A 14,471-nucleotide genomic window follows, 5' to 3' on the forward strand; every position below is an offset into this window, starting at 1 on the left:
GCCTGATATTACTTTCATATTGACTGACAGGTCTTTTCATATATGGAGTAACTTAAAGGCCCTGAAAACTTGGTTTGAAATCTTAAGTATTTATCTATCACATTGAATATTCATGACTTAAACAACAGTGACAAACTAGAGACCATCTGGGGGGCCCACTTCCGGTGCCCTTGCTTGGACCACACCCATCCTCGAAGTCTGCATTCATTTTGATCTCAACTACACACCTGTAAAGTTTCGTGACTGCATCTTGCACGGTTGTGACGCTATTGCATTGATTAAATCTGTCCACATTCAAACAGACAGACATAAACACCTGGCAAAGTACTCAAACCCGATTCTGTGGTAGTTCCTGCTACAGTAGGTGTCTCCAGGACCACATTTTGCCATGATGACACACACACACACACACACACACAGACTCACAAGGTGAAAACAATACCAGCCACGCTGTTGCAGCTGGTAATTTTAGTCTGGTCTTGATTTAACACTCAAAAACTCAGCTAGTCTGCTTTATGAGACTGTGTAGGTGGGGCTTATTAGATTGATTGACAGTGTCCTTGCAAAGCAAACATTCCCACACACTGTTGTCACATTTTGATTGAAATGTTTCAAAACTGCGATGAGGCATGGAAATACATGACATCACCTTTCTCCAGCTTTGCCCCGCCCACTTAAAACCAGCGAGAAAGGCAAGGACAAAGACAGAAATCTGTCAAATAACCAAAACGGTTCTAACTTTGGCAGAAAATGTTGTGTTCATGTTGGACCCCATTACTCATAGCAACAAGGTGATTGAGAAAATAGGTTTTCAGGTCCTTTAAAATATGTGTTTGCATCATTATTGTTTGTAAACGCGGAGTGCTTAAAACTGGTTTATATATAGGCCTACAGTTATTTTTTAAATGATAAACACCAAACTGCTGAAGCTTCTAGATCCCTTCTATGATATATGAGAGTATTGCTGTATTTCCGTCAAAACATCTGATTGATCCTTTAAATAATATCATAACCACACATCTACACTACCATGCCATTTTGTAGGACTTTTATTCAGTATTTTAAAAGATTTACAACCATAACCTGCTACAGAATGTTCTGCGTTTAAGATGAACTCAGTTGTGAGATTAAAGGAGTTGATGGTTTAAATTTTCATGTTTAAAGCGCAGTTCTCGTTGCGGCCGCTGGAGCGCCCTCCTCTTCCTCCCTGTGGAATCCAAAAGGAGATTTGGAGCGTGGAGGAGGTTGAGGAGGAGGGAGGGGGTGTGGGTTACTGATTGTATGAGGGGAGGGGGGCAGAGAGGAAAAGAGAGCGAGAGAAAAGAGGGAGAGAGGAATTCAGTCCTGTTTAAATGGAAATCTAGAGTGCAGAGAGGAAAAGAGACGCAGACTGAGAAACCAAGAGAGCAGGCAAAAAAAAGTGGAGACTTTTGTTTTACGCACAGGAAAAACAGGGAAACGAGTAGAAGAAAGGAAAAGAGGAGAGAGGAAAGGAGGCATAGGATTTTTTCCTCTAAATTTGGCTTCTTTCACTCTCATGACTCAAAGAGGATTCCAGTTAAATTCACCTGGTCGGGAGGAATTGATGGTGTCTTTTCGGGGAAGCAGAGCCGAGGGGAGGAATCTGAATGCGCTCGGCTGAACCATGCCAGCCCTGTGGATCATAACTTTGGCGATCACTTTGAACCAAGGTGAGAGATGTTTAAACACACTCAGCCTGAACTGGCTAAGGCACGAGCAACAACGGAAAGTTTCTTCTTAATGCACGATTTTTTTCTCCTTTTACCCTTCCTCTTTACCCTGTTGTGTGCGGGCGTCTGTGCGCTCTGTGTTGTCTTTGCTGGCAGTGCATGTGTTTGTGCATCTATATGTCTGGCAGTGTCTGTGTATGAGCGCGCATGGATATGTGTTATGTTGTTACAGATTTGTGCTGCCCTGGACATCATCATTTCAGCCCACAGGCGCCGAAGGGAAACGAGCCTTGGGGTGTTCAGGGTCTTTGCTCTGCTTGGAAAAAATGAGATTTAGAGTGCAGACACAAGCGGTCCAGACGCGTTGCGTAAATTTTTCTTCAACTACAGTTTATGCGAGAGATGTGGAGCATCTGCACACGACATTGCTTTGACGTGACCTTTAAAACGCATGAATAGATAGATTTGGTTGAAAAAAACAAACGCAGTGTGGGGTCAACAGAAGATATGTTACAAGCACGCTCACATGCACACATGTGCGCGCACACAAACACACTCTGCGCATAGCCTGCCAGCCAGGGGATGATTGATGAGTCGAGGATCCAATGCACAGTCTGGTCACCGGGCTTTAACGTGAGTCACACTGGATCAATTTCCAACTCACGCGCGCGCGCACATACGGCACGCACGCGCCAGACACGTGCATTCCTTAGTGTGTTTGTGTGTGTGTGCGTAAGAGACAGAGTGGAGGGTAAAGACCAGCGCAAGTGTCCCTCGAGACACAAAGTCAATGTGTGTGTGTGTGTGTGAGAGAGAGAGAGAGAGAGAGCAGTGCATCCTCCTCTTAGCATGCAGGTAGAGTCTCGCGTGCTCGTGCCAGTGCGCGTGGCACCGCTGCAAACGTGCAGGTGCCAAGAAAAATTAATATTTTACCTTAAAGACGGAGACATATTCACTGGACTGGAGGAGAGCCCCACTACTAATATTAATGTCCCTCTTTATCGATCACCTTGACAGATTGCCCTCTCTCTCTCTCTCTCTCTACACACACACACACACACACACACACACACACACACACACACTCAGTGAGAGAGAGGACGAGTGTGCATTTGTGTTTGAGGGCAGTCAGGGCTCCAAAGACAGAGGTGATTAATTGAGGTGGCCTGATGTGAACAGTTCAAGTGTGTGTGTGTGTGTGTGTGTGTATGTGTGTGTGTGTACCTGCTTTAGCACCTGGGTCCCCGGTGCCGCAGGTCGCCGGTGTGATGAACCACAGACGGTGATCTGCTGAGACAGACAGTCAGAGGAGCTCCCAGGCTGGAGCAGAGCTGCCCACCTGAGTAGAATAGAATAGAATATTATTATTGATTCATACAACAAAGTAGAATAGAGCAATACCCACAGTGAACAACAATCAGCAAACAGTCTGAGCATCTTGGATTGAAGGATGGATACATTTTTCTTTTGATGAGAATAGAATGTGTCAGATTAGATCAGTTGACATTATGATAAATGCCAATCAATCAATATTCTAAGGAGCTCAGATTAATTAAGGCTAAATATACTGAGTGTATTGGTTGTAGCCAGATGAAAGAGTAAAGTTTGATTTTTATAGCTATAGAGAATCAAACAGAACAAAACAAAGCAGAGCAGAGTAGAAAGAGGAAAGAACAAGACAGAAAAGAGCAGGACAGAACGGAACAAAAGAGGAGAGAGCAGAACAGAGCAAGGCAAAACAGAACGGGCCAGAACGGAACAGAACAGAAGAGAACGGAACAGGGATGGAAGCAGAAACAGAGCAGAACAGAACAGAATAGAACATAAGAGAACAGAGAAGAAAAGAACCGAACAAAACGCAACAGAAAAAGAACAGAAACCTGAACAGATCAAAACAAAAGAGAACAGGGCAGAACAGGGCAGAACAGAACAGAACGAGAACAGAACAGAAAACCAGAGAAACAGAACAGAAAAATACAAATAACAGAACCAACAGAAAAGATCAGAAACAGCAGAGAAGCCGAACACAGTAGAGAACAGAAACAGAACAGCAGAGAACAGAGCAGAGCAGCAGATCAGTGTCTCCAGCTGAGCCGGTGTAAGCCTGTAAATGTGATCAGAGTGAATCCGTCCCCTACATGCAGCAGCTGCAGCCTAATGTGTGTTTAGCCTGTTTGGAGTCTTCCAGGTGTCTGCTGCCTGCTTTCCTCTGCTGACAGCTCTGACGGCCTCTCTCTGAGCAGCCTGATTTACTGTTCAGTCCGGTGGTGTGCCTGGCTTCCTAACACAGGCCAACTACATCACTGTGTGGTTGACCGCGCGTCTGTGGGCCTCTGTAATTACCGTTCGACCCTGTACATTTATATGTGTGTGTGGGTCCGATGTAGCGTGTTGATGCTGTGATCCGACACTGTGCTGCCAGCGCCGCTCTGGCCACAGGCGAGGAAGCCTGTTTCTCGGAGTCGATTCTTGAACAGCACTTTTGCTTGAGCTGAACATTTTTGCAGCCTGATCATGCAAGCAAAGCAAGCAAAGCAATTCTTGCACTGCAAGCACCTGTCTCATCTCCCTCCTCTCTCTCTTTCACACACACACACAGACTTTCTTTTTCTCTGTTTTCTCCCCCCTCCTCCTCCCACTCTTTTCTCCCGTCACAAGAATAGAGCAAAGGCGCAGATGTAAAGAGACAGGCCAAAAGACAGAGAGATGGAGGCAGAGAGAGACGAAGAAAGAAAGAGACAGCGGGGTTCAGTCCTAATCTGTTGACAAGAGGGGATGTTTGAGGATAAACAGAGGCAGAGCAGGAGCGCTCAGGAAGCAGAGAGAGAGAGAAAGAGAGAGAGAGAGAAGGCCCTATTGGCTTGAGTCTCTTCTTCAACAGCAACCCAGCCGGACCATCAATGTTTGATGGTTTGCATCAGCACAGGTTTAGACCAAAGTGGGCTCAAGGGGCACAGAGGGATCCTCAGAAAGGTCGCTAGAAATACTATGTCAAAGCCAACTGGACTTGCTTTAGATTGTTGAAAATGGCTCTCATCCAAAACATCTTCAAGAATCTAAGACAAGTCCAGTTGGCTTTGACTTTGCACTTTTAGATATACTATGACCTGGATGACAGAGAGTCTTCAAAGTCCCTAAAATTGTTTATTCCACTTTCTGTAACTTAGTACAGTGACTTTGATCATTAGTTTTAAGCTGTCCACTGTTACGCCCTCAAACAGTTGTGTAATTCCTTTCTGAATCATCTAACAACAAAAATAGTCTCAGATGAGGGTTTGTGGGTTAAGTCAGAACTCTTTTTGGCATTTACAGCATGTAAAGATTTGGAAAAATGCACTACAACATTAGAACATTACAACACTACAACACAGGAGCGCATTGTTTTTACACTAGTGCTTCTTTAAGGTCATGTTCAGACGGTCTGAGGACCGAGGAAGAAAAATATTAATCAAGGCCCCAAAGTATGGTTTTGTCACTGTTGTTCAATATACAAAGCAACTAAACATGTTCTTCTTCTTGGTGGATTTTATCATCTGAAGCACCACTGATGTGCATTGCTTGCATGAGCGGCCGCAGGATGAATCAAACCCCCAACCTTGGCCATTAGGGCCATACTGTACCGATCGTGCCATAAAAGCGAATATAGAAGGTTGACTAACTCTGTTGCTCTAATTGGGTGGTAAAAAAAATCCACTTCAATAAAAAACGCTGTACTCTCAAATGAAGATAATTAAAAATGGCATGACAAGCCTTGTTTAAGAGCAGAGCGGAGGTTCAAACAGCACGGCGGTGGCGGCGGCGGACTTAAGTGTGTGTGTGTGGGCCTCATCCCAAAGCCCTCCAGTACCTGACAGATCTGATATCCTTATGGCGCGGGAAGTGTAATCTGAGGTGACAAGGAACAGCAATTAAAATAAATAAATAAAATAACCGCCACAATTAGCCGACGCTTAATTCACCGCAATGTCCTGATAATCTAGTAATCTGCTAAAACGACATCGGCAAATTCCCCCTTCTCTCCTCTGCACAGGCTGACTGTGTGTGTGTGTGTGTGTAGGAGTGAAAGACTGAAGAGTACACAGATCCTAACAGAGAGCGTCGACTGGTATTAGGACTGACACCCGTCACTCTGGCTGATATGTCAGCCTGAATGAGGGAGGAGTAGTGGACTGGGGGGTGGGGTATGCAGTCTAGATGAGGGGAGAGAAGAAGAAGAAGGGAGGATGAGGGCAAGAGAGAAATTCAGTTTGCAGGATGAAAAGTGAGAGGAGTGAAGAAGGGCCAGGATAGGAATTCTGGTGAGAGGAGGAGAGCAGAGGAAAGGGGGCAGTCAGAGGAGAAGTGAAGAGAGAGGAAGGAAACATCAATGGAAAGAGGGCCGAAGAAGAAAGAAGGGAGATGCAGAAGTATAGATGAGGCCAGAGGAGTGCAAGAGAGAGAAATGAAGAGGAGGAGAAGAAGGTAAAAGAGGAGAAAAAGAGGAGAGAAATTCAGGTGGGAGGAGGAGGGCAGAGGGGTGAAGGAGGCAGTGAAAAAGTGGTCAGGAGAGGAGTGGAGATGGAGGCAGAGGGAGGATGAAGGCAGGAGGGAAATTAAGAGGAGGAGTGCAGAGGAGTGGGAGCTAACAGGAGTCAAGGAGAAGGCTGCAAGCAGGGCTGAGGAGTAGAAAAATAGGGGAGCAGATGAGGAGAGAGGAGGAAAGGTTGAAGGTAGGAGAGGAATTTGATAAGGAAAAGGGTAGAAGAGTGAAGGGGAGAGAAGGAAAGAGGATGGGAAGTCATGGGTGAAATTTGGGTAGGAGGAAGAGAACAGAGGAGTGAAGGAAGGCAGCAGATTTCTGTGGGCGCTCAAAGGAGGAGCAGAGACGGAGGGAGGAAACATTAATAGAAGGAGAGCAGAAGAAAAAGGAAAGGGGGATACAGAAGCGTAGTTGAGACCAGAGGAATGCAGGAGGGGGGTGAAGAGGAGCCAATAGGAGTTAAAGAGGAGTAGAGAAAGGTTGGAGTAAGGGAGCAGGAGTAGATGAGGAGCGAGAAGAAGAATAGATGATAGGGACAAGAGAGAAATTTGGGTAGGAAGAGGGCAGAGGAGTGAAGGAGAATTGAGGAGATGAATGGTCAGAGGACATGTGGAGACAGGATGGAGAAAACAGACACTGGAGATAAGAAGACAACAGGATGAGGGGAGAGAAATTTGGGTAGGAAGACATCAGAGGACCAGTTGAAATTGAGGAAGGAACACTAATGAAAGGAGTGCTGAAAAAGAAAAAATAAAGGAGATGCAGGAGTGTGGATGAGGGCAGGAGGGAAATGCAGAAGAGGAGTGGGAGCTAACTGGAGTGAAGGAGGAGGAGAGCAGGGTTGGGGAGCAGAGATTTATGTGTGGAGAGGGTTGCAGCGAGGGAGCAGAGGGAAACAGCCAGGCCTATTATAGATGGGGCTCTCCTGGGAGAGCAGGGCCTGGAGTTTTCCAGGCATTTTCAGCATATTTCACCGCTGTTCCAAGCAACACGCTGCAATGCATAAAGCTCCGCCCTTGACGGAGTCCTCAGCCCTCCAAGGATAAATAAAGTGGGTCTCCTTCTCTGCATGAGTATTCAATAAAAGTGATAAAAGGCTGGAAGTAACCCTTCTTAGCTTTTTTGGAAGGGAAAGTGAGAAACCAAACTGGCCACCCTCTCTAAGGAGAAGCTTTCATAGAAATGCAGACATCAAGCATAAAAGCATCAAAAGCATAGAAGTGCTTGCTTTTATATGAGGAAAAATGTCAACAAAAAGGGCTGTGAGATCAAATAAGCTGAATGTGGAGGTAGTTTATGTTTCTATGTCTCTCTTTCTCTGTTTCTTTGTCTGCTTGTGTTTTCTCTTGCTCGCTCACTGTCTGAGAGTTTCATGTGTGGAGGTGAGAGAGAACAATTGAATGGGCCTCCCACATAAAATCCATTCAGAGACATCTTGAGGATTAAGAATGAGAAATTGTCCGGCGCAGTGAATTAAATCAATCTGATCCATTACAAGATCGCTATCACAAGGTTTTTCCTTTTGTCTTTGCCCTGGATTATGCATGCTGCTGGATAACTGTGTGTTTGTGTGTCTGTGTGTGTGTATTTGCACTTATTCTATACATTATGTAACACTATACTGCACCGTCCCATGCCGTCAATGAAACAATTAAAGGTCCAGTGTGTAACATTTAGGAGGAGCTATTGGCAGAAATGGAATATAATATTTCTAAGTATGTTTTGATTAGTGTATAATTGTGTTATGTTGTGTTTTCATTACCTTAGAATGAGCCGTTTTTATCTATGTAGGGAGCGGGTCCCCTTCCACAGAGGTCACCATGTTGCAGCGCCATGTTTCTACAGTAGCCCAGAATGGAAAAACCAAACACTGGCTACAGATAGGGCTGTTTGCATTTTTCATGGCCACCATAGTTTCTTCTACACACTTGTAAGGGGAGGGTGAGGCGAGCGGTATTCAAATAGTTGCAAACTACAATTTCACTGCTAGATGCCACTAAATCCTATACACTGGACCTTAAAGTGATTATGTGACTGACAGATTATTCAATTATTATTTGACAATTGATTATTAGGGCTGGGTACTGGACTGCTTTTACTAAAATGTATAATCGAAGGCATCATGTTGGCCCACGGGTTTAAGACGCGTACCAACATCATCGGTTCAAACCTGGCTGGGGACCTTTGGTGAATGTCATCCCCCTCTCTTTCGCTCCACATTTCCTGTCCATCACTCTACTGTACACTTTAGAAAAAATAAAGGCCAAATACCCCAAAAAACAATCTTAAAAAAGTGTAACTGAAAACTGTCAAGTACTGAAAATTTGCTTCAAATGTCTGGTCAGATTGGTAATCTTATTTACTTATCCTTTGATCAGATAGTTCCTGATTTAAATAAAAAATTTGCCAATTTTAGATTATTTGATTTTGGAAAACCTCTTGTATGGCTGCTTGTGTTTAAACAACATTTTAAATTTTAGAACATTCATTTCTTTTGTCCAATATAAAAAGGGGGTTTGCAAAAAAACATATTTATATTTCTCAAAATCTAGTATTAAGTATTGAAGTATTGTATCGGTACCAAACTTAGGAATCATAAAAAACATTTAATAATAATACTCGCCTCGTTGATTATGTGTTTTTATCATTGTCAAGTAAACACATCGCTAGGTGGTTACAGCTTTAAAATTGTTAAGATTTGTTTACTTTTCTTTATTTTACATAATTAAAAGTGATGTTTTGCCAAACTAAGTAAGCGATTTGCAGACTACAATACACTCAAAAGAAATAGAAAAATAGAATAGAAAAACTATTTAATTAAAAGATGAGATATAACATACCACATCATTCGGTACCATACCACAGTGGTTGCAGACCAGTACTAGGCTACAGAACCGTTGCTACGGGCCTACTAGAAGAAATTAAATGATTAGGCAAAAAACTGAATTATAATTCTAAATTATTCTTTCTTTATTAGCTATTTGTACAGTAATTACCTCGAACCTGGTGTGGTCTGTCTCTGCTGCATATTTTGTCATTACTGCCTGTCACACCCACAACAGTAGGATACTGATTTTGAACTTACTGTCATCAAGGTCATCAGTCCGTCATCACTTGCTTAGCCACTCGATTTGCATGCTGTGTTCTGATTACTGTTGCAAGTAGCCAGCTAACATGAGTAAAACACAAAAACCAATTTTGCTTGAGAGTTTCTTCTGAGGAAGGTGGCAAGATAACATGCGTGGAATAATATCCAAACATTTGATAAACCTTTATTTCAGTTGGTGGGTCCACAGACATTGTCAGAACATTGTCAAAATAAGAACTGAGTGCGGTGACAAAACGCATTATACCACATTATATTATATTAAACTAGCTATACCTTATATACATTACCATATCATTATATTTCAAGTCATTCCTTTAATCCTCGTCTAATCAGGCAATTACTAATTCTATTAAGACAGCACATCTTACTCAAACCAAAGCTTCTGCTAAAGGAAAAGTTTGTAATATTTAATACTTTCTCTTTCAAAAATCCAATGTGTGACGATCATAATCCTCATTTTATACACCCTACAGACCCAATATTCACTGGCTCCACTTTCACTTAATTTAACATTTAGCGCCTTCCAATCTTTCCCACAGAGGCTTTTCCAAACTTATTTCCCTTATCAGGAACGGAACTTGTGTAACCAAATGATTTTATTGCGTGGGCACCACGACCAAGTTTTTTTGAAGTCTCAATACATCCCTCTACCCTTTTATTTCTTTTCCTTTGGTGGATTTTAAATGGTGATAAAAGCAGCAGCGATTTAAAGATGGAAATGGACAACATGATTACTGATGATGAAAGCCGGATCCATCACCACCCACTCTGTTTGTGTTTCCATCCTTCTGTCTGTCTATCTGCCTGTTCCTCCTCCCTCCCCGCTTATGTTTTAATGTAAGTCGATAACTATCAGGAAATGATAACACCGCGGGCTTCTGTTCGGCTTGGCGAGGCTCGATGAAGCGAGGTGAGGAGAAGGCGAGAGCAGGGTTGGTTGAGGTGGTGGTGGTGGGGGTGACAGTGAGGCCTGATATGCCCAGGTGCAGGGGAGATAAGCGAGCAGCTCTCAGCGGTGGCAGTGAAGGGGGACAGTGACGTCACACTGCTTGTCTGTAGTTCCGGTGGCGTTAAATTTAGTTATGGCATCACAGGTGAAGATTATGTCAGAGTGAGATTTGTCATTGTTCTGGAAAGGAGATTAGACTGCGAGTGTGTTTTTCACTGAGAGAGACGCCACATTCTTGGGTTAGTTGCACCTTGCATTGTGTGTGCTCGTGGTTGTTTGTAATAGGCCTTTTCACAGTAGACATTTTGATTCGTCTTAGCATCAAAAGCACAAGTCCATTTTAACAAAATTAACGATGGCTTTGTAGTATTCAAGTGTCCCAGTAAACCCTAACAGAGTGACAGTGAGCTAGCATGGACAATACCAGGACCTTTAAACTGAAGCAACTAATTAGAATTCAGCCATCATTCATTTTATTATTTACACCTGTGATTTTCATACTGTGACATGTCAAAATATCTTCAATGAAAAAGGCCTATTGAATTTCATGTTGTGAGGACATACAATATATACACTCACATTATGGGGACCCAAGTCCAATGAGGGGACAAAAATCAAGTCCCCAAAAGGTAAGGAGAGAAGAAGATAAAGAGAAATTGCAGGTTTGTGTGTTTGTATGTTTGTGTGTGTGTGTGTGTTTGCGTGTGTGCAGCAGTGCGAGAGAGACCATTGGAAAAAGTGTGTGCGTCTGTGTGTGTGTGTGTGAGGGGGGCAGCCTAGAGAGACGAAGATAGAGAGAGATTGCAGGTTTGTGTATTCGTGTGTGTGTGTGCAAATCCACAATTTACGGTGAGGGCCAAAGGAAAATAAAAGAGTAGGTCTGCTCGCTTGTGATTGAGGCAAACCAAGAAAGAGAGAAAGAGAGAGGCGGGGAGGAAAAGGGGGAGCGAGATGGAGCAAGTGAAAGAGAGAGGAAGCGAGGGAGCTAAAGTGAGCGTGTTGGGGAAAGCGAGAGAAAAAGATAATTTCTTAGCTCTTCTTTTAAATAAGTCTGTTTCTATAGCAACCATCCAACCAGCCACTGGAGAGAGAGAGGGGAAAGTGGGGGTGCACCAGAGAGACAGAGGGAGAGGGAGGGAGAGAAAGAGAGAGAGAGTTACCATAGCAACGGCGGAAGAGGGAGAAAAAGGACTTGGAGAAACTTTAAAAAAACATATACGGAGAAAAATGTAAAAGGCAAGATAAGCAAAGGAAGAGTGAATTTACGGGACTGCAATGAAGGGTAATTAGGCAGTGTTGGGCAAGTTAATTAAAAAATTTAATTAATGACTCATTACTTATTGAAAAAGTGATTACGATTACATTATTTTACTTTGAGAAGTGGGAGGAGTTGTTTCGCACATCCAGGGTTCAGGTTGTAATAGTCCTGTTTATTTTCAGCATAAACAATGTGAGATGACTGTCAGTTGGAGTGCTTCCAAGACTTGGATGGGCATAAAACTCTCCTGGTTGAATATTCAGTACAAAAGATGAGCCACTGTGTTAGAAAGCATGTGGTTCTTTGATAAAAAGTCAATTGCCAAAGGCTGCTAGGAGCAGTTAAATTTACATTTTTCACAAAGATCTTAGACGTGTTGATTTAAGAGTTGTTATTTCTGTAAATTGACCTACATCAACCGGTGCAGCTGTGTCGATCACATCTACGCCATTTTTGCGGCCTTTTTGTGTCGCTCATGGTTCATGGTTGTAGCTAGATAGCAAGCTAACTATGAAGGAATTTAATCTTAAGCCTTCCTACAAAGCTATGATTGGTCGATTGTTTTTCCAACTGGCAGAAATGAGCACAACACCACCCTATTTGAATCGCTAAACAAATCAGAGATGTGGCCAACGATTCAGAGGCTTGGAACCAGGCTACACCTTTGTCGTGGTATTTTGTTTCCAAATGTAACGACAAATCATTCTAAATTTGCTAGAATTGGTTTTGAAAGCATAGAGACAAAACTGATAAAATCCCTCCCATCCATGGCAGCAAACTAACCCCCCATAATGTCAAAGGAGTGGGGTGTTACTGGGATTAGTTACTGTGATGTAATTAATGAATTATAATTGTAATCCCATACACTACTAGTAAAAAAAAAAAAGTAATCACATTGATGTACTGCTCAGCACTGAAAATGGGAGATAAAGACAGCGCGATCGGGGGAATGTATGGCTGTACTGTATAGAGCCGAGAGAGATAGAGAGAGAGAGAGAGAGAGAGAGAGAGAGAGAGAGATATGAGCTGCAGTGATAATACTGGGTACAGCTGCTGCCTGATTGTCCATTCTCAGCTCTTGACCACACATGACCTCCATCACTGTGTGGCGAGGGCGAGTGAGCAATGAGAAACACAGAGGGGGGGACAGAGAGAGAGGGAGAGGATTGATTGGGAGTCCCAGAGTTCAGACAGCTCTGACCACAGAGGCCTCGATCTGTTTCCGCCGAAAGCACTGAAGCTACATGGTGATCCACAATAAGAGTCGACATGGGTCATGTAGGGGGAGAGTGTCCAAATTCTTCATCCTACACTCTGATAGTATAGAAACTTGAGTGTGTGCAATATTTAGTATGTGAAATGTATAAAATGATGGACAAAGAAGAGGTGGGCTGGATTGACAAATTCAAATTTCAGTATGTATTTTTGATAGTTTTATGATAAAATGTGTTTTCAGCATGAAACCGACTCAAAAAATTCTTCTGGTTTGAGCATGAATATTAATTCTTTAATTTTGTGAACATTATATGGTGAAGACTGTGAATGATATGGTGAATTTAGACGTAGAGGTCCACTTTATGAAAACATAAACTGGCCAACTAATGTAGGATAGTGTCATTTCATGCCCATAGCACACACCAGACATGCCATATGGACAGAAGAGGTAGTGAAGGTAGAGTACCCTGGATGGGTTACTGGGAGTGAACATGATGAACATGGTTTTCTGGAAACCAAAAGTGCTGGAAAATAGTAACGGTGTAACAAAAGTGTGACTAGAAGGGTTAAAGGTCCTTCTCCTTAGCAACTTCCTATAGGTCTTCTTCAGCTCGATGTTCTTGAACCACCTTAACTGGCCTCTGTCAATACAAAAGCAGCTTGATGTGTTCCTGAATCCTGAATGTCTTAAGTCCTTACTCACTCCATTGACCAGTAAATTAAGAGCTTTGCTTTATAACCCGTATAAATGTCTCGTAAAGATTAAAATTAAAAAAACATTTGGGGACCAGAATATATTCTATTGTGCACTGCATTGCAGAACAAAAATGTTCATCAACACCAAATGCAGATATTCAACTACATGGGAAAGTGGTAGTATACTAGCTATTAGCTAGTGGTATCATGTCATGGGACCAGTGTGCTTTCCATGTGTTCCTCATCATACTTTGTTTCTAGACCTTGACACAAGTAAAACTGAAAAACTGTCTTATTAGCAAGTGATACTAACTCACGCTTTTTATACATACTTTTTAAGAGTTTTGCACACCAGCAGCCTAAGAATTATTTTGTTTTAAATTATTAAAAAGGTAGTGTACTTGCATCAAACTTTTTCCAACATCAAATGCTTCCTCTGTAGAAGTTAGAGTGTGGGTGCATGACTTTTCAGCCTCAATTGAATCTGAGTCGTTCACACTGAAGCTTTCTGTGCCTCTGCCTTTTTGAACTGCTGTTTTCTTAACAGTACAGAAAATATCTTGTAGATTCGTCCTTTGAAACAGCTCACATAAAGTCAACCCATTATACACTAGACGGTGCAGGGTGAAATTAATGGGGTTTGGAACAAAGATTTCCTGACTATTCCCCATGCAATTATTTAATCCCTTGTAATTAGTCTCCTTGTTTGAAAAGGAATATACATTCTCCGTCTCCCCATCCATTCCCTCTTGAGTTGAAAGATGAAATTGCAGACAAAAACAGCATGAATGTCTTTTGTGGAGCATACTGCCTATAAACATCCACACAGTCTGGCTTTGAACAGCAGTTATGCTATATACAATCATTAACAATTTACATTTGTTATACTCAACTTCACAAGGATAATTATTTTCCAAGATTAATGGCCATTATAATTAGACATAGCTAGTCCAGTTTTTCTGCATAAATTAACCTTTTTGAATTTAGCTTCAGTGCACTCAGACATCATGCAGGAAAAAAATGTTTATCACTTT

At 42.5% G+C, this 14,471-nt stretch overlaps 1 protein-coding gene and 1 long non-coding RNA gene across 6 annotated transcripts in view; one reads left to right on the plus strand and one right to left on the minus strand.

Annotated features, from left to right (window-relative positions):
* Positions 1-1,031: 1,031 nt before the first annotated feature.
* Positions 1,032-3,511, minus strand: LOC122887506. Its single transcript, XR_006380558.1, has 2 exons — positions 2,916-3,511; positions 1,032-1,273 (listed from the first exon to the last, which is right to left on the minus strand). It is a non-coding gene; the product is annotated as an uncharacterized LOC122887506 (long non-coding RNA).
* kirrel1b (kirre like nephrin family adhesion molecule 1b) overlaps positions 1,288-14,471 on the plus strand; it is a 71,415-nt gene continuing 58,231 nt past the window's right edge. For 3 of the 5 annotated variants that reach the window (XM_044220738.1, XM_044220740.1, XM_044220742.1), the window contains exon 1: positions 1,288-1,691. In XM_044220738.1, the coding sequence (XP_044076673.1) occupies positions 1,646-1,691 (46 nt within the window). In that variant the 5' untranslated portion in view covers positions 1,288-1,645. The remainder of the gene's footprint in view (positions 1,692-14,471) is intronic. The other 2 variants (XM_044220739.1, XM_044220741.1) reach the window with 1 other exon arrangement.

Source organism: Siniperca chuatsi, linkage group LG13 (genome assembly GCF_020085105.1).
Source record: "Siniperca chuatsi isolate FFG_IHB_CAS linkage group LG13, ASM2008510v1, whole genome shotgun sequence".
Lineage (NCBI taxonomy): Eukaryota > Metazoa > Chordata > Actinopteri > Centrarchiformes > Sinipercidae > Siniperca > Siniperca chuatsi.